General features: G+C 43.1%; 1 protein-coding gene across 3 annotated transcripts; it reads right to left on the bottom strand.

Annotated features, from left to right (window-relative positions):
* Positions 1-5,246: 5,246 nt before the first annotated feature.
* On the bottom strand, positions 5,247-24,826 carry LOC106564224 (zinc finger protein 239). Of its 3 annotated transcripts, XM_045690742.1 has the most exons (9): positions 24,539-24,826; positions 22,145-22,364; positions 9,299-9,394; positions 8,915-9,151; positions 8,748-8,770; positions 8,465-8,583; positions 8,170-8,354; positions 7,665-7,850; positions 5,247-7,387 (listed from the first exon to the last, which is right to left on the bottom strand). In XM_045690742.1, exons 4-9 carry the CDS (start codon positions 9,023-9,025, stop codon positions 6,818-6,820), a joined length of 1,194 nt encoding a protein of 397 aa, XP_045546698.1. In that variant the 5' UTR covers positions 9,026-9,151; positions 9,299-9,394; positions 22,145-22,364; positions 24,539-24,826; the 3' UTR covers positions 5,247-6,817. The 3 variants fall into 3 exon arrangements, with proteins under 3 accessions (XP_045546698.1, XP_013985749.1, XP_013985748.1); XM_014130274.2 differs by lacking the exon at positions 22,145-22,364; XM_014130273.2 differs by lacking the exons at positions 5,247-7,387; positions 7,665-7,850; positions 8,170-8,354; ... (3 more) ...; positions 9,299-9,394; positions 24,539-24,826 and adding an exon at positions 13,213-15,297 and having other exon boundaries at positions 22,145-22,661.
* Positions 24,827-25,275: the final 449 nt, after the last annotated feature.

A 25,275-nucleotide genomic window follows, 5' to 3' on the forward strand; every position in this document is an offset into this window, starting at 1 on the left:
CTGTATAGACAGTTATTGTGTATAGAGAGTTCATTCATTCATAGACAGTTACTGTATAGTTAGTTATTGTGTATAGAGAGTTCATTCATTCATACACAGTTACTGTATAGTTAGTTATTGTGTATAGAGAGTTCATTCATTCATAGACAGTTAGTGTATAGAGAGTTCATTCATTCATAGACAGTTAGTGTATAGACAGTTCATTCATTCATAGACAGTTACTGTATAGTTAGTTATTGTGTATAGACAGTTCATTCATTCATAGACAGTGTATAGACAGTTCATTCATTCATAGACAGTTACTGTATAGTTAGTTATTGTGTATAGAGAGTTCATTCATTCATAGACAGTTAGTGTATAGACAGTTCATTCATTCATAGACAGTTACTGTATAGTTAGTTATTGTGTATAGACAGTTCATTCATTCATAGACAGTTAGTGTATAGACAGTTCATTCATTCATAGACAGTTACTGTATAGACAGTTATTGACTATTTCATGTAACTACGCAATTCAGTTAAGAACAAATTCTTATTTACAATGACGGCCTAGGAACAGAGGGTTAACTGCCTTGTTCAGGGGCAGAACAACATATTTTTACCTTGTCAGCTCGGGGATTAGATCCAGGAACCTTTCGGTTACTAGTCCAACGCTCTAACCACTAGGCTACCTGCCGCCCCAAAATTAGACAGTTATTGTGTGTAGACAGTTATTGTGTGTAGACAGTTATTGTGTGTAGACAGTTATTGTGTGTAGACAGTTATTGTGTGTAGACAGTTATTGTGTATAGACAGTTATTGTGTATAGACAGTTATTGTGCATTGACAGTTATTGTGCATTGACAGTTATTGTGTATAGACAGTTATTGTGCATTGACAGTTATTGTGCATTGACAGTTATTGTGTATAGACAGTTATTGTGTATCGACAGTTATTGTGTAGGCCTCTATATACCACAGTTTTGTATTAGTTCACATTACAGTATTCATTGCCAGTCAGTTAAATGACTCTGCGTTTAGACAAGGCAGAATACATCCTGTTTAGTTCCAAACACAAAGTGAAAACAGTCTTCCAACTTCTGGGTCAGGTGTAGTGAAGTAGTGGTGAAGGAGATGTGAACTGGACCAGGACATGACTAGGGTAACATGACAGGTGGGACCAATCCCAAACAGACTCCTAGACTCTACGCACCTGTGGAGATCTGAGAGGATTTGATTGGTATAAGTAATATGGTGAAACATCCACGTAGCAAGGTGGAGGGCAAGATGGTGCTATTACCAGATTGTTTACAGTCAAATCTTCTTAGATCTTTACAAGGGAGTAGGGCTTAGGAGTTGATTTGGCACTGGGCTGTGAACTCATGGCTCTGAATGTCATTCTCTCCATGATAAAGTTCCTGGCAAAGAGTAGCCAAGTTCCTGGATACAGGCCCTGGCAACAGAGTAAATGATATGTGGGATGCTTAGGACGACCCAACTCTGACGTCACCCCATTGAAATTGAAATTTAAGGTAAAGGTTAGGGTTAGGTTAAGGTTATGGTTAAGTTTAGGGAATGGTTAGGGGTAAAGGTCAGGGTCAAGGTTGTCGCAAGTATCCCATTTAGCATATACCCTGGCAACATCTCTGATCCAGCCACCACTCTGGTACAGGGGAATGTCATGGAGTACTAAACAAAATAAAATCACAACTTCAACGTCTCACAGAATGGACCAACAGGATATAAATGGCGTTGTTGACGTGTGTGTCTGTAGTACCCCTTGGGGGGGAGGGGGGGGGGGGGTCAACCCCCCCAAAATATTGGCATGTTGGAGATATAAAGCAAATCAGAAGCATCATGGATGTTACATGAAATGGACCCAGCTTTTAGGGGAGACTGAACATAACCCTGAAAAATCATACTGACAACGGAAAGACAGAAACCAACTGTAGACCTTATAAAACGTTGCTGGAAGTTATCTTTACAGAGAAAGTTTGAAGATTTTGAAAAGAAGGTTGACGATATCCGATCCTCGTTTGCTAAGTCAAACGACACCGCTGGTCCTGCTCACACTGCCCTACCCTGTGCTTTGACCTCTTTCTCCCCTCTCTCTCCAGATGAAATCTCGCGTCTTGTGACGGCCGGCCGCCCAAAAACCTGCCCACTTGACCCTATCCCCTCCTCTCTTCTCCAGACCATTTCCGGAGACCTTCTCCCCTTCCTCACCTCGCTCATCAACTCATCCTTGACCGCTGGCTACGTCCCTTCCGTCTTCAAGAGAGCGAGAGTTGCACCCCTTCTGAAAAAACCTACACTCGATCCCTCCGATGTCAACAACTACAGACCAGTATCCCTTCTTTCTTTTCTCTCCAAAACTCTTGAACGTGCCGTCCTTGGCCAGCTCTCCTGCTATCTCTCTCAGAATGACTTTCTTGATCCTAATCAGTCAGGTTTCAAGACTGGGCATTCAACTGAGACTGCTCTTCTCTGTGTCACGGAGGCTCTCCGCACTGCTAAAGCTAACTCTCTCTCCTCTGCTCTCATACTTCTAGACCTATCTGCTGCCTTTGATACTGTGAACCATCAGATCCTCCTCTCCACCCTCTCCGAGTTGGGCATCTCCGGCGCGGCCCACGCTTGGATTGCGTCCTACCTGACAGGTCGCTCCTACCAGGTGGCGTGGCGAGAATCTGTCTCCGCACCATGCGCTCTCACCACTGGTGTCCCCCAGGGCTCTGTTCTAGGCCCTCTCCTATTCTCGCTATACACCAAGTCACTTGGCTCTGTCATATCCTCACATGGTCTCTCCTATCATTGCTATGCAGACGACACACAATTAATCTTCTCCTTTCCCCCCTTCTGATAACCAGGCGGCGAATCGCATCTCTGCATGTCTGTCAGACATATCAGTGTGGATGACGGATCACCAGCTCAAGCTGAACCTCGGCAAGACGGAGCTGCTCTTCCTCCCGGGGAAGGACTGCCCGTTCCATGATCTCGCCATCACGGTTGACAACTCCCTTGTGTCCTCCTCCCAGAGTGCTAAGAACCTTGGCGTGATCCTGGACAACACCCTGTCGTTCTCCACTAACATCAAGGCGGTGACCCGATCCTGTAGGTTCATGCTCTACAACATTCGCAGAGTACGACCCTGCCTCACACAGGAAGCGGCGCAGGTCCTAATCCAGGCACTTGTCATCTCCCGTCTGGATTACTGCAACTCGCTGTTGGCTGGGCTCCCTGCCTGTGCCATTAAACCCCTACAACTCATCCAGAATGCCGCAGCCCGTCTGGTGTTCAACCTTCCCAAGTTCTCTCACGTCACCCCGCTCCTCCGCTCTCTCCACTGGCTTCCAGTTGAAGCTCGCATCCGCTACAAGACCATGGTGATTGCCTACGGAGCTGTGAAGGGAACGGCACCTCCATACCTTCAGGCTCTGATCAGGCCCTACACCCAAACAAGGGCACTGCGTTCATCCACCACTGGCCTGCTGGCCCCCCTACCTCTGAGGAAGCACAGTTCCCGCTCAGCCCAGTCAAAACTGTTCGCTGCTCTGGCACCCCAATGGTGGAACAAGCTCCCTCACGACGCCAGGACAGCGGAGTCAATCACCACCTTCCGGAGACACCTGAAACCCCACCTCTTTAAGGAATACCTAGGATACCTAGGATAGGCTTCTAACACCCCCCCCCCCGTTAAAATATTTAGATGCACTATTGTAAAGTGGTTGTTCCACTGGATATCATAAGGTGAATGCACCATTTTGTAAGTCGCTCTGGATAAGAGCGTCTGCTAAATGACTTAAATGTAAATGTAAATGTAAGATGCACCAATGTAAGTTGTTGACTAACTGTGTTTGTACATGTTCAGGTTGACTTCCCCTCGGAATCTCTGGGATGGATATCATCACTATGTTGACTAACTGTTTGTCAATGTTCAGGATGACTTCCCCAGGCATCTCCGGGATGGATATCACTATGTTGACTAACTGGGATGGATATCACTATGTTGACTAACTGGGATGGATAACACTATGTTGACTAACTGTTTGTACATGTTCAGGTTGACTTCCCCACGGCATCTCCAGGATGGATTTCACTATGTTGACTAACTGGGATGGATATCACCATGTTGACTAACTGGGATGGATATCACTATGTTGACTAACTGGGATGGATATCACCACTATGTTGACTAACTGTTTGTACATGTTCAGGTTGACTTCCCCTCGGAATCTCTGGGATGGATATCACTATGTTGACTAACTGTGATGGATATCACTATGTTGACTAACTGTGATGGATATCACTATGTTGACTAACTGTGATGGATATCACTATGTTGACTAACTGGGATGGATATCACTATGTTGACTAACTGTGATGGATATCACTATGTTGACTAACTGGGATTTTTTATCCTCACTACATTTTAATGTGTTTTTTATCATCACTAGATTTTAATGTGGGTTTTGTTATAGTCCATCTTCATAGGCAATTATATATGCATTTTACATGTGTCATATACAATTAATTAATTCAGTCATAGATAGTTATTGTGTGTAGTTATAGTGCACTACTTTTTACCAGGACCCAAGGCACCCAATTCACTATATAGTGCACTACTTTTGACCAGGGTAATAGAATGTAGTGTATTACCTAGTTATCTTGTTGTTCTTCTTCTCCTCCACTTTCCTCCTTTTTTCCTCCTTGTTATCTCTCCATCTCTCCCCTCTCTGTTCCTCCATCCTCCTCTTTCCCCTCCATCTCCCCTCTCCCCTCACCTTCCTCCTCTCTTCTACATCTCCCCTCTCCCCTCTCCTTCCTCCCCTCTTCTACGTCTATCCCCTCCCCCCTCACCTTCCTCCCCTCTTCTACATCTCCCCTCTCCCCTCCCCTTCCTCCATCTATCCCCTCCCCTCTCACCTTCCTCCCCTCTTCTACATCTCCCCTCTCCCCTCTTCTACATCTCTCCCCTCACCTTCCTCCCCTCTTCTACGTCTCTCCCCTCCCCTCCCCTTCCTCCCCCTCTTCTACATCTCCCCTCCCTCCATCTATCCCCTCCCCTTCCTCCCTCTACTACATCTCCCCTCTTCTTCCTACTCTCTTCTACGTCTGCTTTTTCCCTCTCTCTTCTATCCCTCTCCCCCTCTCCACTCCCCTGTCTCACACCCTCCCCCTCTCCATTTCACCCCCTCTCTCCTCCCCCCACCCCCGCTGTCCTCATCTCATCCCCTCTCTCCTCTCCCTCTCCACTCACTCACCTCCCTCCCCTCCCCCTCTCTCCTCCCCTCCTCTCTCCACCAGTAATAATGCTACTTGTGTCTGCGTCTCTGAGATCCATAGGGGTTGTCCTCAGCTCTGTACCCTGGTCATGGAGCCTGGAGGCTGGGTTAGGATTGTACCTCACTGTGGGAGGATGGAGGTTCCCCAATGTGGCTCTACGCACCGCCAAGAGAGACCTAATGTTAGTATGGAGGGATGGATGGTCTGGTTTGATTGGAGGTGGGTGTGGAAGCAGCTCTCATCAACTTCAACCTGCGCCGTGATTCGCTGCTTCACTGTGTGGGTGTGTCCAGAGTGAAGGGGGTGGGGTTTGTGGTGGAGCTAGCAGAAGGTAAGAAGGGAGGAGAGGGTGAGGAAGGAGAGGAGAAGCGATCTAATTGCTCAATTTTGAGAGCAGCTTCTGTCCGTCGAGTCTACTTTGGATACTATTGACCAATGTCCTTCTCTTCCTCCTCCCTCTCTCCACCCTCGCTCCCTCCCTTGCTCCCTCACTCCCACAACCATGTGTGTATTACTACATTATCTCCACTATAATACACCGTGTATTACAGCATTACCTCCACTATAATACACTCAACCATGTGTATATTACAGTATTACCTCCACTATAATACACTCAACCATGTGTGTATTACAGCATTACCTCCACTATAATACACTGTGTATTACAGCATTGCCTCCACTATAATACACTCAACCATGTGTGTATTACTACATTACCTCCACTATAATACACTCAACCATATGTGTATTACTACATTACCTCCACTATAATACACTCAACAATGTGTGTATTACAACATTACCTCCACTATAATACACTGTGTATTACTACATTACCTCCACTATAATACACTCAACCATGTGTGTATTACTACATTACCTCCACTATAATACACTCAACCATGTGTGTATTAAACATTACCTCCACTATAATACACTCAACCATATGTGTATTACTACATTACCTCCACTATAATACACTCAACAATGTGTGTATTACAACATTACCTCCACTATAATACACTGTGTATTACTACATTACCTCCACTATAATACACTCAACCATGTGTGTATTAAACATTACCTCCACTATAATACACTCAACCATATGTGTATTACTACATTACCTCCACTATAATACACTCAACAATGTGTGTATTACAACATTACCTCCACTATAATACACTGTGTATTACAACATTATGCAGAAATGCTTGTAAGAGATCTCAAATATAGTGTGTTAGGTGATCTAGTCAATGACAGCAGATCTAGGAGATCTAGTCTGTGGAGGTAGGGGATCTAGTCTGTGGAGGTAGGAGATCTAGTCTATGGAGGTAGGGGATCTAGTCTGTGGAAGTAGGGAATCTAGTCCATGGAGGTAGGAGATCTAGTCTATGGAGGTAGGGGATCTAGTCTGTGGAGGTAGGAGATCTAGTCTGTGGAGGTAGGGAATCTAGTCTGTGTTGGGTGATCTCTTGTGTGTTGGATGATCTGGGCTGGGCTGCAGGGCAACTTGATCTCTGTGTTGTTGGTTGTGGATCTCTCAGTGGATCATTCAGTGGATTCTGTCCTCCTGACCTGGACTAGCGGCCTATCCTTCGTGATGTGGTAGCTTCCATTGGATCTGGTGTTGGTAATCTGCTTCTCAACAGCGAATCCAGTGTGTGGGATCTTGCCCTTTCCCTTTCTGGTGGATTTAGTCTTTGGGATCCGGCCCATCATTTGAGCGGATCCGGTGTTTGACGTTTTGTCAGGGGATCTTGTCTCGTGGTTCTGGTCAGTGGTTGAGATCTTGGGTAATCCGGTCATTGAGATCTGGTCTTCGACAGGGGATCCGGTTTCTGTCAGCTTGCTGTCGTCAGTGGATCTAGTCTTGGTATCCTCTCCCTCCTTGGATGATCCGTCGTGTGGGATCTGGTCTCCATCGTCATCCCCAGGGATGGGATCTAGCTCTACCTCCACACACACTCTCTGGGGTAACACCACTAGCCAGCACTTAGAACAGCTGCTCTCGAAGTACGGATACAGCGTCTCTGTGAAGCGGTGCGTGAAGGTGAACAGGAGTTTGTCCCTCATCGCGTCCCAGAATTCCACCTGACCCTTCTCCCAGTCCAGAAACACCTAAAGATAACATAAAATGTCATTGTCCATTAGGCACTAAATGGAAATTGGTTATTTGTTCTTGTATGTCCCCTTCAGGCAAGGAAAAGATGGATTATCTGTAACAAATTATAAATGAAGAAGAAAGGAAATCTGTTGTTGGCACTCTTTCTTACAAGGTAAAACTACAGAAACAGAAGACTGAGTTAGACACACAGGGTCAACAGTTAATTAACTAAATCTATTTTATTCTATTCTAATATTTGTAGTACACCCTCTTATCTAACTATTGCCCCACCTTGATCCTGTGAAAGGAGCGGGACCAGTCCAGAGGGAGGGTGGTACAGGGTGTGGTCATGGCACGGTACGTCCCATTCCGTAGGCTGAGGGTCCATAGCCCCTCCTCCGGACACGCCTCAAACTCCTCCCTCCTACGCACCGATTGGCTGGCCACACCAACTGTCCAGTTGCTGCTCTCTCCAACCTTGAAGCAGGATATATTTGTTATTATTATACTCATGTATACTTAAAATTATATTTTGAATTGTACCGACAAAGTAACATTCCTGAAAGACAGATATATATAATATTACTCCAATACCATCAATAAAGAGCCTCCATCAGTGTTTGTGTGTATGGGCCCTGGTCAAAAGCACCAAGAACCTCCATCAGTGTGTGTGTGCATGGGCCCTGGTCAAAAGCACCAAGAACCTCCATCAGTGTGTGTATATGGGCCCTGGTCAAATGCACCAAATAGTGAACAGTGTGCCATTTGGAACCCATCCTCAGTCAGTGAGTGCCACCTCCACTGTCCAGCAGTGGGTGCCGGCGCTGAATCCTTCCCAGCCCAGAGTGCAGTCGATCAGGTCAAATCTCTCCGGGTTAGCGGGCTGGATCTGGATCCTCTCCTTTCCCAGCTGGACAGAGGTTAGCCCAGGGGAGAGGACCAGAGACGGGCAGGACGTGGTCGGGTCCAGGGTTACTGGAGCTGGAAGGGAGGGGTTGGGGGAAGAGGGGGACAGGGGGGACAGGGGTGAGAGGGGGGAGATAGGACACACACAAACACAGACACACACACACCACTCCCCCCAGACTCACTGTAAGGGGCTATCTGCAGCATGTCATTCCAGACGGTGTAGAGGAGGTTGGTCAGGTGTTTAGACGCGTCTATCAGAGGACCACACACCTCCTCTGGCTCCCCATGACTCTGCCACGTCCTACACATCACACACACACACACACACTCTATTCTGTTACAGGGCTCTGTGTGTGTCTGTGTGATTTGTGCCAAGAAGAAAACGAAAAGAGAAGCACAGAGCGAGAGAGAGAGAGAAACAGGGAGAGAGAGACAGAGGGAGAGAGACAGAGAGTGTCTGCATACCTCTTTATTGTCTCCTGGTAATTCTGGAAGACAAAGCAATGTTTTATCACATTTATGCCAATGCACAGTATGCCATCACTCTCCCACTCTCACACACACACACACACACACACACACACACACACACACACACACACACACACACACACACACACACACACACACACCTGCAGAAAGGCGATGTCATCCCTGTCTTCCTTCATCTCTTCCTCGATCTCTCTGATAGTTTCAGCCAGTAGCTCCATCTCATTTCCAACTCTCTCCCTCTTCTCCTTCATCACTCTATTCCTCTCGTCCTCTTCCTCCCTCAGCCTGGCTAGCCTGGCCTCCTCTTCCTCTCTCAGGAACTGGTGCAGCTTCTCAAACTCCTCCTTTATCTGTCTCTCTGTCTGCTGGGCATGGCTCTGGGGGAGGGAGGGAGGAACGGAGGGAGGACAGATGTGATACATTTGACAGCTGATTTGTGACAACTCATGTAAAAGGGGCTTTATAAATACAGCGATTGTTTAGTTGTGATTGATTCATTGACAGACCGACAATGCAAGTCGTACCTGGTTGTGTTGGGAGGCGTGTTCAAAGATCCGTGTAACCTTCTCAAACCTCCTGCTCTTCCCTAGCAGCTTCCCCAGTGAAGAGTTCACCTCCCCCTGGTGGGCAGTAGGAAGAATGACAATCAGCGTATCACAATACAATAGATGTATACTTTTTTTTCATAGCGACTGGCGATTGGTGTTGAACATTTGCTAGTAATACTTCAGTGCAATGCATCGGACGATTGTTGTTTTGTGTGTCAATGTGTTTGTCCCCATCCAAATAAACCAAATAAAAAAAATACAAAGGCGATTGACTATGATAAACACTTTATCTACCTCCCCAATGCAAAATAGTAAAAAACAAATGTCAACATATATTTTGTGGAAAAGAGATGTTTGTATGTTTCTTAACGACGCAGCATACTCAGGGGAGAACGATTCCCTCATTGAAGCCACGGAAAGTCAAGGTGGACCGCGGTACTGCAGACGTTGTTAGCAGAAAACAGGATCCCTCATTATATGAATGGGGAAATGGCAAACTCCCACCAGAGATGTTCGATCTGGTTCAAGTCCGGGCTCTGGCCGGGCCATTCAAGGACATTCAGACTTGTCCCGAAGCCACTCCTGTGTTGCCTTGGCTGTGTGCTTAGTGTCGTTGTCCTGTTGGAAGGTGAACCTTCACCCCAGTCTGAGGTCCTGAGTGCTATGGAGCAGGTTTTCATCAAGAATCTCTCTGTACTTTGCTCTGTCATTTTTTCCTCGATCCTGACGTGTCCCAGTCCCTGCCGCTGAAAAATATCCCCACAGCATGATGCTGCCACCTCCATGCTTCACCATAGGGATGGTGTCAGGTTTTCTCCAGACGTGACGCTTGACATTCAGGCCAAAGAGTTCAATCTTGGTTTCATCAGACCAGAAAATATTGTGTCTCATGGTCTGAGTATTTAGGTGCCTCAATTTCAAGTCTCATAGCAAAGGGTCCCAATACTTATGTAAATAAGGTATCTTTTTTTTATACATTCGCAAACATTTCTAAAAACCTGTTTTCGCTTTGTCATTATGGGGCATTGTGTGTTGATTTCTGAGAATTTGTATTTATTTAATGCATTTTTGAATAAGGCTGTAACGTAACAAAATGTGTAAAAAGTCAAGGGTTCTGAATACGTTCTGAATGCACTGTATATGACAGACACGTCTTGCCATTTAGGAATGTGATATTCAATGCGTTTCTATGGGATATAGTAGTAAAGGACAAATTCAATATTCTATTAAATTCTAATATTCTATTCAAATAAAATGATATACCTACAGGGTCCTAAAACTCTAAATCAAATAGCTAAATGATCCATGGTATGACCAGATTAACACCTGTCATGACGTTGCCCTCTTTGGGTACAGCGAGCACAGTTGACCCCCCTCCTTCTGCACCAGGCCTTTTCTATGCACCATCCCCCGACCTCTATACTTCTGACACCAGGCTCTGTGAGAGCGGTCGTAAATTCCTATGAGGAAATTCTCTCCTCATGGCCACAGTATGGAGACAGAGTGAGTTTTCATAGAGAACAAAGGATTCTTCCACCTCACAGAATTGGAGAACCGAACGACATTTATGTTCTGGAGGAGGTATAGAAGATCGGTGAAGAATCCAGCTACGAACTGGTCCGTTTGGTACAATTTTGTGAAACTCATGAGAGACAATACGGCCATATTACCATAATAATGTTTATATACTAGCCTCAGCTATGAGACTTACATCTAAATGGTTGTATAAAATTAATGAATAAGGATAGAACTGTTTGTGATATTGTGTAATGTGATTTTGGACTGTTTAATGAAGGAAACTCCAATTCCCTTTGGAGTCTTAACTAAGTCATCGGCACGCCCCCAGGGACACAGACAGGACCTGTCGTCATGTGACAGCCTTTTCTACGTTCAGTATATAAACCCCCACCCAGGGTTTCTTTCCCCAGACCAGCTTACCTCGAGAAGAGAGGGCCAAGGTTTGACCATGCATTCCTCGTTCTGAACTTTAACCACCGTGGTTAAACTCTTAGACTATTGAAACCGACAGAATAATAACAAGTCTTTGATATTAATTACTAGTCTGCAGCTAAGAATTCGGTATCATTGAACGCGAAGACCGACGAAACATCCATTCTATAACGACATTAATGAATGTCACTTTGAAATATCCATTCTAACAGAGAGAGAGAGAGAACTGGAGGACAATCTCTCCAACAGAACAGAACTTTTCAACAAAGATCCCGACGACACACTGAGCATAAATATATATTGATTGCAATTGTTCCCGAATGAGTGAGCGTTCATGTGCAAAGGCTTAGCATTTCAATTGTTAATATTTATCAACTCTGTAGTGCCTTCTCAGCTGACCCACACTCCCCTTTTGTCTAACAAGCTGCCATGCCGGTTTAGCCCACTAGGGAACATTCTCCTATCATTTCCTTGTAACCATATCTGTTTGTTTTGCATTTCTGTTGAATTATTTAGTTTAGTAAATAAATGATTTTAAGACAATTGATGTATGGATGACTCATAGTGAAGACTGGGTTCATGCAGATAACCAACAATTTACGACGTTTGGAATGAGATTGACGTGAGGTGAATAATAAGTCATTAAATCAGAAGACTCATAGATCAGATATTATGATATCTGAAAGTTATATTAGGAAAATTATAACTTTGTAATCTGAATATTTTCCTTGGTGCCCCGACCTCCTAGTTAATTACAGTTACACGAGTAATCAGTTTAGTTGCGTAATAATTACAGAGAGTTATTTGATAAACATGTCTTCAGTTTTAATGATGCCAAAGACGCGACACACCATTCCATTTGTTAGTTTAGTAGAATGTCCCCCTCACATTCAGAAATGGCATTTTTGTCCCCCCCAGTTTTATCATTGGAATGTGATACAAAAAACATTGACAGTGTGCTTTGGGACCATGCGGACACCTCCAAGCAGTCAGGTAGGCTGTTTGGAGAGTTTATATGACAAAAAAAGCAAACCAAAAAAAAGTTATGTCAATTCCACTTCTAAAACCAAAGGTGCGCCCCTGCATACAGCGATCTCGACAGCATTTTCCATACAAGCAAGACAGACAGGCAGTCTAAATAGTAATTTAATGTTCTGTTTTCAGCACCATTACAAACACAGGGAACAGACAAGCAGTCAAAATAGTAGTGTTCTTTTTCAGCATCTCAGGCTAAGATATGGCAGCATAACTATAAAGATTACGTCATCAGAAATGTAAACGTGTGGTTAAAACGCAGATTGTTTTGCCCCAATACAATGCCCTGCTTCTGCAATATCCTTACTTACAACAGACAGAGAAGGTTGTATCCTTCTGCAATATCCTTACTTACAACAGACAGAGGTTGTAGCCTTCTGCTACTGTAATATCCTTAGTTACAACAGCCAGAGAAGGTTGTAGCCTTCTGCTACTGTAATATCCTTAGTTACAACAGCCAGAGAAGGTTGTAGCCTTCTGCTACTGTAATATCCTTAGTTACAACAGTCAGAGAAGGTTGCAGCCTTCTGCTACTGTAATATCCTTAGTTACAACAGCCAGAGAAGGTTGCAGCCTTCTGCTACTGTAATATCCTTAGTTACAACAGCCAGAGAAGGTTGTAGCCTTCTGCTACTGTAATATCCTTAGTTACAACAGCCAGAGAAGGTTGCAGCCTTCTGCTACTGTAATATCCTTAGTTACAACAGCCAGAGAAGGTTGTAGCCTTCTGCTACTGTAATATCCTTAGTTACAACAGCCAGAGAAGGTTGTAGCCTTCTGCTACTTTAATATCCTTAGTTACAACAGTCAGAGAAGGTTGCTGCCTTCTGCTACTGTCATATTGGCTGCCTTACTTACAACAGCCAGAGAAGGTTGCTAGCCTTCTGCTACTGTAATATCCTTAGTTACAACAGCCAGAGAGGTTGGCTTTCTGCTACTGTAATATCCTTAGTTACAACAGCCAGAGGTTGTAGCCTTCATCCTTTATTACGATCCATGATCTTGACTGCCTTACTGATGACAGTCTATATTGGCTGCCTAACTGATGACAGTCTATATTGGCTGCCTTACTGATGACAGTCTATATTGGCTGCCTAACTGATGACAGTCTATATTGGCTGCCTAACTGATGACAGTCTATATTGGCTGCCTAACTGATGACAGTCTATATTGGCTGCCTAACTGATGACAGTTTATATTGGCTGCCTAACTGATGACAGTTTATATTGGCTGCCTTACTGATGACAGTTTATATTGGCTGCCTAACTGATGACAGTTTATATTGGCTGCCTTACTGATGACAGTCTATATTGGCTGCCTAACTGATGACAGTCTATATTGGCTGCCTAACTGATGACAGTCTATATTGGCTGCCTAACTGATGACAGTCTATATTGGCTGCCTAACTGATGACAGTCTATATTGGCTGCCTTACTGATGACAGTCTATATTGGCTGCCTAACTGATGACAGTCTATATTGGCTGCCTAACTGATGACAGTCTATATTGGCTGCCTAACTGATGACAGTCTATATTGGCTGCCTAACTGATGACAGTCTATATTGGCTGCCTAACTGATGACAGTCTATATTGGCTGCCTTACTGATGACAGTTTATATTGGCTGCCTAACTGATGACAGTCTATATTGGCTGCCTAACTGATGACAGTCTATATTGGCTGCCTTACTGATGACAGTTTATATTGGCTGCCTAACTGATGACAGTCTATATTGGCTGCCTTACTGATGACAGTTTATATTGGCTGCCTTACTGATGACAGTCTATATTGGCTGCCTAACTGATGACAGTTAATATTGGCTGTCTAACTGATGACAGTCGGAGCACGTCTCTTCGCTGATGCCACGTTTGAATGGGAAAATTGGCCAGCCCAACTGCGTAGGGGAGCCGACCGTTGCCCAGTGAAGGTTCTACTGCACTGATCAGCCAAAGGCTCATTAGTATATCTGAGAAATTGCCCAAAAATCGTACAAATATATATTAACAGGCCCATGGGCCGCAGGCCATGTCACCTTTTTCATTTTTGTATTTTAATGTATAAAAAAAAGTCTGTGTCAATTTTGACCACCCCACCCAACTAAAAAATGGTCCAGCCCACCTGGCATTTGCCAGAATTGCCAGATAGCCAATTCGCCCCTGGCTTCTATCCTGTATGTGTTATTTCATACTCTTTCAGGTTCCCTAACTGACTAAAAGTCTTTCTGCACTGGGAGCCTTCTCTTCCTGTGTGTGTATTGTCTCATGCTTTTTTAGGTTCCCTAACCGGGTAAATGTCTTTTCACACAGAGAGCAGTGGTAGGTCTTTTTTTCTGTGTGTGTTCTCTCGTGATATTTAAAGCCCCCTAACTGGGTAAAAGTCTTTCCACACAGGGAGCATTGGTATGGCTTTTCTCCTGTGTGTGTCCTCTCGTGTGTTTTCAGGTTCCATAACCAGGTAAAACCCTTTCCACACTTAGAACATTGGAAAGGCTTCTCTCCTGTGTGTATTCTCTCATGCTCTTTCAGATGTGAGGACTGGTTAAATTTCTTTTCACAATGGGAGCATTGGAAAGGTTTTTCTCCTGTGTGAGTCCTCTCATGCTCTTTCAGCTTTGATAACCATTTAAAACTCTTTCCGCACTGGGAACAGTGGTTTGTCTTCTCTTCCTGTGTGTGTATTCTCTCATTCTTTTTCAGGTTCCCTAACCGGGTAAATGTTTTTCCATTCTGAGAGCAGTGGTAGGTATTTTTTTCTCTGTGTGTCCGCTCATGATATTGAAAGCCCCCTAACTGGGTAAAAGTCTTTCCACAAATGGCACATTGGTAAGGCTTTTCTCCAGTGTGTGTTCTCTCGTGCTCTTTCAGCTTTGATAACCAGGTAAAACTCTTTCCGCAGTGGGAGCAGTGGTGTGGTCTCACTGGTTTGGGTGTCTCTGGGTCTGGTTCCCCTGAGGGACTCTTCCCACTGTCAGAGGGAAAGTCTGGCCTCTCTCCTGCCAAAGACAAACAGAGTATTTAGTTAAACTGAAATGAAACCTCCACATGATTAAACTGTCTTCCTATGAGGTTTAATCCAGACTAGATCCCAAACGGTACATTTGGATCCTGGATGCTGATTGGTTGATAGCTGTTAGTTATTCACAATAATCCACAGGTAATGCCTGTTAAAGGGATATTTCACAATATCTACTTCCCCAGAGTCAGATGAACTCATGGATACCATTTGTATGTCTATGCATGCAGTTTGACGGAAGTTTCTAACTAGCCGTAGCGCAATTGCTAACGAGCGTTAGCATAATCACTGGAAGTCTATAGTATCTGCTAGCATGCTAGCAGAAAGTAACTAACTTCCTTCATACATGACAGAGACATACAAATGGTATTCACAAGTTCATCTGCCTCTAGGGAAGTAGATAAAGGGCCTCGTTGCTAAAATCCTGATGCATCGCTTTAATAGTTCCATTTGAATTATCCCTACGCATCCACTGTCCCACAGCCCAGCCTGGCAATTCATAAACTAATCTCCATTTTTACCCCATGCTTCTTGCCTAACATCTGGTATGAAACAGAGGGGAATTGTATAAACCTTGCCATCTGTAAGACCCAATCAAATCTCCGATGTGCAGAACGGAATCACGGATTACAGACATTAAAACAGAATTCAGCAACATTAGAAAATGTATTGATCATAGTAGGAAATCAACTAAATGTATTGAACTAATTAGAAAATGTATTGATTTGCACAAGATTATGATAAGACAGGAACTTAATTGATCCGTACATCGATCAAAATGCATGAGTGAATGGTATTTTCATTCATTATACTGCTCAATGTCCCACTACTAACACAGTCTACTGCACAATTCCCCGGCCCAGGTTGGAAATATCCGTTTTAATTAGTTGACTATCTTCTATTATATTCTGCAATATATTCTTGCAAAATTCTGTTTCCATCTCATTTAATTTTATAGTGTTGTTGCACTGTCGAGAGATAAACCTGTAAGGAAGCATCTTATTGCCGCTGTAGGCCGTCATTGTAAATAAGAATTTGTTCTTAACTGACTTGCCTAGTTAAATAAAAGGTTAAATAAAAAATAAATGGCACTGTTTACCCCACGTTCATCATGTTTATATAACAAATAAACAAAGGTGAACTTGATGCGACTGTGTTAGCTTTAGTTGGCTAGCTAGCAAGGGAAAAGAAAATTAGACTGCCAGCATAGAAACAATTTCTGTTAATAATAGACAACAAGTGTGCTTGACTAGAAACTATGCTAATAGAAGCTTTTGTCTCTCAACCTCAGAAATAGAACTAGACTGGCTGATGCCTGCTCTATATCTGTTAGACAGTGCTATCAGAAATAGAACTAGACTGGCTGATGCCTGCTCTATATCTGTTAGACAGTGCTATCAGAAATAGAACTAGACTGGCTGATGCCTGCTCTATATCTGTTAGACAGTGCTATCAGAAATAGACTAGACTGGCTGATGCCTGCTCTATATCTGTTAGACAGTGCTATCAGAAATAGAACTAGACTGGCTATGCCTGCTCTATATCTGTTAGACAGTGCTATCAGAAATAGAACTAGACTGGCTGATGCCTGCTCTATATCTGTTAGACAGTGCTATCAGAAATAGAACTAGACTGGCTGATGCCTGCTCTATATCTGTTAGACAGTGATATCAGAAATAGAACTAGACTGGCTGATGCCTGCTCTATATCTGTTAGACAGTGCTATCAGAAATAGAACTAGACTGGCTGATGCCTGCTCTATATCTGTTAGACAGTGCTATCAGAAATAGAACTAGACTGGCTGATGCCTGCTCTATATCTGTTAGACAGTGCTATCAGAAATAGAACTAGACTGGCTGATGCCTGCTCTATATCTGTTAGACAGTGCAATCAGAAATAGAACTAGACTGGCTGATGCCTGCTCTATATCTGTTAGACAGTGCTATCAGAAATAGAACTAGACTGGCTGATGCCTGCTCTATATCTGTTAGACAGTGCTATCAGAAATAGAACTAGACTGGCTGATGCCTGCTCTATATCTGTTAGACAGTGCTATCAGAAATAGAACTAGACTGGCTGATGCCTGCTCTATATCTGTTAGACAGTGCTATCAGAAATAGAACTAGACTGGCTGATGCCTGCTCTATATCTGTTAGACAGTGCAATCAGAAATAGAACTAGACTGGCTGATGCCTGCTCTATATCTGTTAGACAGTGCTATCAGAAATACCATGTATTGGTTGATATTTTAGTTTGTGTTATTGAATAGAAATAGTCTCATGCCTTATTGCTTAAATTCAATAACCTCTGGTTTTATTTTTAACATTTAATCCATATTGAAATTATCCTTCCTTTTCCTGATTCGGTCCTCTTCATAATTTGGCTATAAATTACAACCTCTTGTAATAATAGACATGATATAGTATCTTAGAGATTTCAATCAGATCGGACTGTTACCTGATAACTAAAAAACGAATAACACCATTGAGATTTTAAAAACAAATTCATTAAATAATGTTTAAAAAAGATAATAATTTTGCTCTCATGGGCAAACTGCAGAGTTTGTGTTAAAGTGTGTACACCGCGGATAAAGATGAACAATAATGACTGTCTACAATAAATCATTAAAATACTGAGAGAAATTTGGGAAATTATATTATTTTATACTATTACAATTGCCCAGAGAAAGAGATTTTGTTTAACAAGTAATAACACATTCTCAAAAAGGAAGGGGTTAAAATGATGGACATCTCGGTTTTCAATTCCTGAAATGGACACTGTTCTCAATACCACTGGTGTGCTTGACCAAAGAGCTCTATTTTCATGTCATCTGACCAAAGCACCGGTTCCAATCCAAGTGCCAAAGCTGGTTAGAAACCTCCAGGCGTTTACATGTATGGGATGACATGAAAATAGAGCCGTTTGGCCATGTGCGCCAGTGGTGGGTTTGGCGTCGAAATTACAATGCATGAGCAGAAAATAACCCCATAGCTACTGTAAAATATGGTGGTGGATATTTTATGTTATGAGGCTATTTTTTTCTTCCACTGGGGCCCTTGTTAAGGTCAACGGCATCCTATCCTTGTACCTCACATATTACCAGTACATTTTAGCCCAAAACCTTGTTGCCTCTGCCAGGAGGCTGACACTTGGCTGCAAGTGGATCTTCCAGCAAGACAATAACCCCAAGCACACATCAAAATCTGTAAATAAATGGACACAGGGTCATTCCATACTTTGAATCAGGTAGCATTCTGTTAAAAAAAGGTGACCCATTTTTCCCGTGTCCAAGGGCATTGAAATATTTGATATTGATTTATACACTTTGTTCTGTCGGAATTTAGAATTCCCAAATCAAAGATTGGCCTCAAAATCTCAAATGTTGTTTCAATCCATCTCAGTGACTTGAATCCTATTGAAAACCTGTGGTTTGAATTGACAAGGACAGCCCATAAGAGACTAAAAGATTTCAAAGATCTGGAAGGATTCTGTATAGAGGAATTAGTCAAAGATCTGGAAGGATTCTGTATGGAGGAATTAGTCAAAGATCTGGAAGGATTCTGTATGGAGGAATTAGTCAAAGATCTGGAAGGATTCTGTATGGAGGAATTAGTCAAAGATCTGGAAGGATTCTGTATGGAGGAATTAGTGAAAGATCCCTCCCAACAACACTTTTTAGAAACCCATTTTAGAAAAAGGCTCAGTGCCGTTATTCTCACAATGTGAGGTATTGAAAGGTAATGAAAACAGAGGTGTCCATAATTTTGACCCCTAACTTTTTGCGAATAAAATGAAAATCAAATTGTATTTGTCACATGCGCCGAATACAACAGGTGTAGACCTTACAGTGAAATGCTTACTTACAAGCCCTTAACCAACAATGCAGTTTTAAGAAACTCCCTACAAAAAAATAAGAGATAAGAATAACAAATTATTAAAGAGCAGCGGTAAATAACAATAGTGGAGCTATAAACAGGGGGTACTGGTATTGAGGTAATTACCGTAATTTCCGGACTATTGAGCGTACCTGAATATAAGCCGCACCCACTGAATTAAAAAGATATATATATTATTTTGAACATAAATAAGCCGCATGTCTATAAGCCGCAGATGCCTACCGGTACATTGAAACAAATGAACTTTACACAGGCTTTAACGAAACACGGCTTGTGACAAAAATAAATAGGCTTTAACGAAACACGGCTTGTAACAAAAATAAACAGGCTTTAACGAAACACGGCTTGTAACAAAAATAAATAGGCTTTAACGAAACACGGCTTGTAACAAAAATAAATAGGCTTTAACGAAACACGGCTTGTAACAAAAATAAATAGGCTTTAACGAAACACGGCTTGTAACAAAAATAAATAGGCTTTAACGAAACACGGCTTGTAACAAAAATAAATAGGCTTTAATGAAACACGGCTTGTAACAAAAATAAATAGGCTTTAACGAAACACGGCTTGTAACAAAAAATAAAAAATCAGCAGTAAGCTTTAGTTGTCTTTTTGCACTGAGTCAATTCCTCACGCTGCTGTTTCCAACGTCTTATCATCGACTCATTAAGACCAAGCTCCCGTGCAGCAGCTCTATTTCCTTTTCCAACAGCCAGATCAATCGCCTTCAACTTGAAAGCTGCATCATATGCATTTCTCCGTGTCTTTGCCATGATGAGGGTGACAAAATGACTACCGTAATCAGAATGATGGGAAGTTTGAGAGCGCTCGATTTAATCTAAACAGTAAACCAAAAAGTTGTTTGACCTTAACCCGTTCGCCAATTTCATTGGTCTAATGAAAGCTTCATGCCGCCAAAAAACTGAGCACGTCACAGAATGTGTATTTTTTTTTTTTATTTAAAGCGGGAAAAATCCATATATTAGCCGCGTCATTGTGCTTATAGTCCGGAAATTACGGTATGTACATGTAGGTAGAGTTATTAAAGTGACTATGCATAGATAACAGAGAGTAGCTACAGTGTAGATGAGGGGGTGGGGGGGCTGGGCAGCCATTTGATTAGCTGTTCAGGAGTCTTATGGCTTGGGGGTAGAAGCTGTTTAGGAGCCTCTTGGACCTCGACTTGGCATCTCCGGTACAAACTACCTTTGAGAATATCTTTCTCTGAGCAATTGTATAGAATTCCTCCATTTTGTGAGCATACACTATAGGCTAGCTCAGTATTTGAATAATGTATTGTTTTCTTCATCAACCATCAAGGACTTGATCATGACTCTCAGTTCCATTATATTACACAGAATTCCATTCTTTTACTTTTAGATGTGTGTGTATTATTGTTGTTGTGAATTGTTAGATACTACTGCACTGTTGGAGCTAGACACACAAGCTTTTCACTACACCCGCAATAACATCTGCTAAATGTGTGACCAATAAAATTTGATTTGATAAGAGTCATTGGACGAAGGGGTCTTCTGTACGGGGGAGTTTTGTTAAGAGGCCAGATGCTCGGTCTGAACATCAACATGCATCGTTTGTGGTCCGGTTTTGGAAGCATAAGGACCTTATTTTTCATATCAGCAAGAAATTATATAAAAAAAATGAAAAAAGGTTACAGTGACACACCTTTATAGGGTGAGGGTTCCCACACGGCCATCGCCATGTTACAGAGGGTGTTTACAGAAAACAGCCGGAAGACAGAGTGGACTACCTGTGCTAATTAGCTATCTGCGTCTAACACCTGTGTGTAAACAGAAGACAGAGTGGACTGCCTGTGCTAATTAGCTATCTGCGTCTAACACCTGTGTGTAAACAGAAGACAGAGTGGACTGCCTGTGATAATTAGCTATCTGCGTCTCCTAACACCTGTGTGTAAACAGAAGACAGAGTGGACTACCTGTCCTAATTAGCTATCTGCATCTAACACCTGTGTGTAAACAGAAGACAGAGTGGACTGCCTGTGATAATTAACTATCTGCATCTCCTAACACCTGTGGGTAAACAGAAGACAGAGTGGACTACCTGTGATAATTAGCTATCTGCATCTCCTAACACCTGTGTGTAAACAGAAGACAGAGTGGACTACCTGTGATAATTAGCTATCTGCATCTAACACCTGTGTGTAAACAGAAGACAGACACCACACACGTGTTGTCACAGAAAAATATTGTCGGCTGCGACTGTTGCGACTATAGAGATAGATAAGAGGATTCCTCATTGTATCTGTGCCATTATAGTGTCTCTGACAGCCTTATGGGCAGCGCCATTGAGGCCATCTCCATTTTGAAGTAGTCCATTTTCTTCTTCACGATTGGCTGATCCCACCTGATGACCCGGTTGGACGTGACTCCAACTGGGTCACCAGGAGGGCTCAGCCAATGAAGTTGGAAGTCCCACCCGTTGACTACATTAAAATGATGGAAGCCTTCAATGGATCTGCCCATACTAATACAGTCTTTTGGCCACTAAAGACCTCTATCATTCACTGTGGTTAAAACAGTGTACAGCAGTGGAGGCTGGTGGAAGGAGCTATAGGAGGACGGGCTCATTGTAATGGCTGGAATGGATCCGAATGTGGTTTCTATATGTTTAATACCGTTCCATTTATTCCATTCCAGCCATTACAATGAGCCTGTCCTCCTATAGATCCCCCCACCAGCCTCCTCTGGTGTACAGTAAGTGTATATTTAGCATTTGGTTAATTATCTTGATGTGATATGAAAGTAGAGGGATTTGTTTCTAGAACTGTACCGCAATTGAGAACCGATTCACGTTTAGATTGAGTTTTTGGCTGTTTTGGCTGTCAGAGCCAATTCGCCTCTAAACAGAACATTAAAGGTTCCTTCAGCTCATTATCATCACCCCATCACTTACCGGCGTTCATCAGATCTCCAGTTTTGTCTTCCTCATTTTCCAATGTTACAGTAACCTCCCCCTGCTCCTTCACTCCAAAAACGACATCCCCCTCTTTCTCCTCCTCCTTCTCTTTCACTCTGAGCGCTTCTGAATCTCCTTTCACTGTGACGTTCTCCTCTTCCTCCTCTTCTTTCACGACAATATTAAGCCACAGACCCTCTTTCTCCGTCCAGCAGACCTCCTGTTCTTTGGCAGCGGGGGAGTAGTTTAGTGAGCTCATGGTCGGGGATGTTAGCTAGCTAGTTAGCATAAACAACTAGCCTAGTGCTAACTTAACCAGCCAGCTAGATGACTAACAACGTAAATATGCAATTAAACAGGGTAACTAGTAGATACGACAGACGTGTGTTTCAAACACAGCGACTTCCCATTCACCGAAACCGTCTAAAGAGCTGCAATGTTCCGGCTATGTTGGCTAGCAAGCTACGGGGGTGGCTGACGAGCTCCTTGTACTTCTTCGGGGGTTTATCTGCGGGTGGCAGTCAAAGTGTAATGATGCATTACCGCCACCTACTGTACTGGAGTGTGGGCCAGAGACCGGGAGAAATGATATCCAGTCGGCCTTTAAAAAATAATATAAAGATTGGAGACTTCTACTTAGTACTCTCTTTAAACAGTGGTTTAGTGACCGTTTTTTTAGTTGCCAGTGCACAAAAAATAATAATAAATGGTGTCATAATGTCTTACACACATTGACTTGAAGAAATGTTTGTATTTTTATACCCTCAAACACCAAATTAGACCTACCTACTTTCAAAATATGCCATCATCACTGTCAATCGTGAATGATATTCTCTATGATCTGTGATTAAAAAGAAAAGAAAAGTCCCCACAAAAATGCTTCTATGTGACATCACAGCGTGGGATTAAAAGTAAGAAAAACTGTAATTTTCAAAACCTAAAACGAGGTTTGGAAAATGTTTCAACTTTTGATGATGTCATCAATAGAGATGTTTTACTTAATTTTTTTCTTCTGCAAAACACACATGTAGACACTGGTATTGTGCTGGAAGGAGATTTGATTTGATTTTTTGAGGTAATGAAAATGAAGTTGTAAAGTGATCGAATTGCAAAAAAAAAAAATATCTACTGAAGATATAGAACTTTCAACATACAGAAAGTGTCACAGTGTGATGTGTTTTGCTTCACACATTTTGAAAGTTCTTGACAACTTCATTGATGACCTGCAAAACATTTTGGGACTGTTCCAACAGTCCCAAAATAGGCCCCCACACTGGCCCATTTTAAGGGCCCCCACACTGGCCCATTTTAAGGACCCACACACTGGCCCATTTTAAGGGCCCCCACACTGGCCCATTTTAAGGACCCACACACTGGCCCATTTTAAGGGCCCCCACACTGGCCCATTTTTTTCCTTGAGGCCTTTTTTGTGAATCCCCCATCATTACCCAGATAATAACATTGCTAAAAAAGAAACAAGTTACACCAGCCCACTGGGCTAAAAGTGGACAAGCCCATCTGTCATTTGCCTGAAATGCAGATAGAAAGTCCACCCCTGCTTGTGTGTGTGTGTGTGTGTGTGTGTGTGTGTGTGTGTGTGTGTGTGTGTGTGTGTGTGTGTGTGTGTGTGTGTGTGTGTGTGTGTGTGTGTGTGTGTGTGTGTGTGTGTGTGTGTGTGGCCTCATAGACTAGGTCATGTTACTCTACGCGTCAGTTAAGTGTCAAAGCACATGGAGACAGGAACCGAAATAACACTTCATGAGTCAAACACGTACAGGTGTAGGATCATAATGTCATAACTCTTTTGTTGCTGAGAATTTTCCTGCACCACATAAAATGCAGATGAGCTTCATGATTTACATCAATTCACTGAAAACCTGCAGTAACACACGGTTAAATTAACAGTATCACACTTCATGTAGCCTCATATTAGCCAGCTAATAGCCTAACCACCGATCAAGCAACATTATGGACTGAACGTTCAAATCCTGTTGCTGCAGGATTATTTTGCTGCGACAATAAAAAAATTACGATGCTACATCTGTATGTATGTGGCATGGCAACAACAACAGAGTGGATTGCAAAACATACAGTGCAAACCACACACACTATCTTATGTAACTGCACAGACATGCCACATCAAATAAAAGTATCTGCTAAATGGCAGATACTCGATGAACAGATATTTAAATGCGAAGTTACATAAAGTAGGGGTGTAGGTAGCTTGTAGACATGTCTGTCTGTCTGTCTGTCTGTCTGTCTGTCTGTCTGTCTGTCTGTCTGTCTGTCTGTCTGTCTGTCTGTCTATCTATCTGTATGTCTGTGTGCTTGTCTGTCTGTCTGCGTGCCTGCCTGCCTGTCTGTCCGTCCGTCTGTCCGTCTGTCTCTTACCTTACAGTCAGGTACAGCCTCCGTTATGGGGTAGACTCTGTGCCCCTCGTGGGTCTCAGTCAGTCCACACTGACTGCACACTGGCTCCAGGTCATCCACACAGAACTAGATAAACTTCTCTCCATGCTCCCGGCACAGCTCTGGATCTCCAGGGGGAAGGACGAAGCCCTCTGCCCCAGGGAGAAGGGCCTTGAGCAGGGTGGAACCCCCTGAGAGGGACCCTAATCCTCCAGCTTCTAGTCTTAGAGCCTCCATGGATTATTTTTCTGAGCAGGAGTGCAAGAATGTGGAGAGAGGAACGAAAAGGGGAGGAGAGAAAGAGAGAGGGAGGGAGGGAAAGAGAGTGAGAGAGGGATATATATATATATATCGAGAGAGAGAGAGAGAGAGAGAGAGAGAGAAAGAGGGAGACCGTTGTGAGAGAGAGCGGGAGGGAGAGGGAGAAGAGGGAGGGAGAGACTGAAGGAGGGAGGGAGAAAGGGCATGAGAAGAGGGAAAGAGAGCGAGAGGGGGGAGGGAAGGGAAAGCGTAGAGAGAGCGAGAGAACGAGAGGGAGGGGATATTGGTATTTTGTGTTTGTGTGTGCGTATGCATGTGTTTGTGTGTGTATGGGTGCGTATGTGTGTGTGAGTGGGTGCGTATATGTGTGTTTGTATGTGTGTTTGAGTGTGTGTGTCTATATCAGTACCTGTGTGTAACTCCATGAACTGAATGCTAGATGTATGTGTGCCATAGAG

This window comes from Salmo salar, chromosome ssa12, assembly GCF_905237065.1.
Source record: "Salmo salar chromosome ssa12, Ssal_v3.1, whole genome shotgun sequence".
Lineage (NCBI taxonomy): Eukaryota > Metazoa > Chordata > Actinopteri > Salmoniformes > Salmonidae > Salmo > Salmo salar.

Bases quoted from the DNA above. Each gene is read 5' to 3' on its own strand.
- LOC106564224 (XM_014130274.2), bottom strand. From the start codon at position 9,025: ATGAAGGAGAAGAGGGAGAGAGTTGGAAATGAGATGGAGCTACTGGCT. The intron at 8,771-8,914 runs GTGTGTGTGTGT...TTTGTCTTCCAG, and splicing joins ATGACATCGCCTTTCTGCAG to AATTACCAGGAGACAATAAA. The intron at 7,851-8,169 runs GTGGCACTCACT...TCCTGCTTCAAG, and splicing joins CCCACTGCTGGACAGTGGAG to GTTGGAGAGAGCAGCAACTG.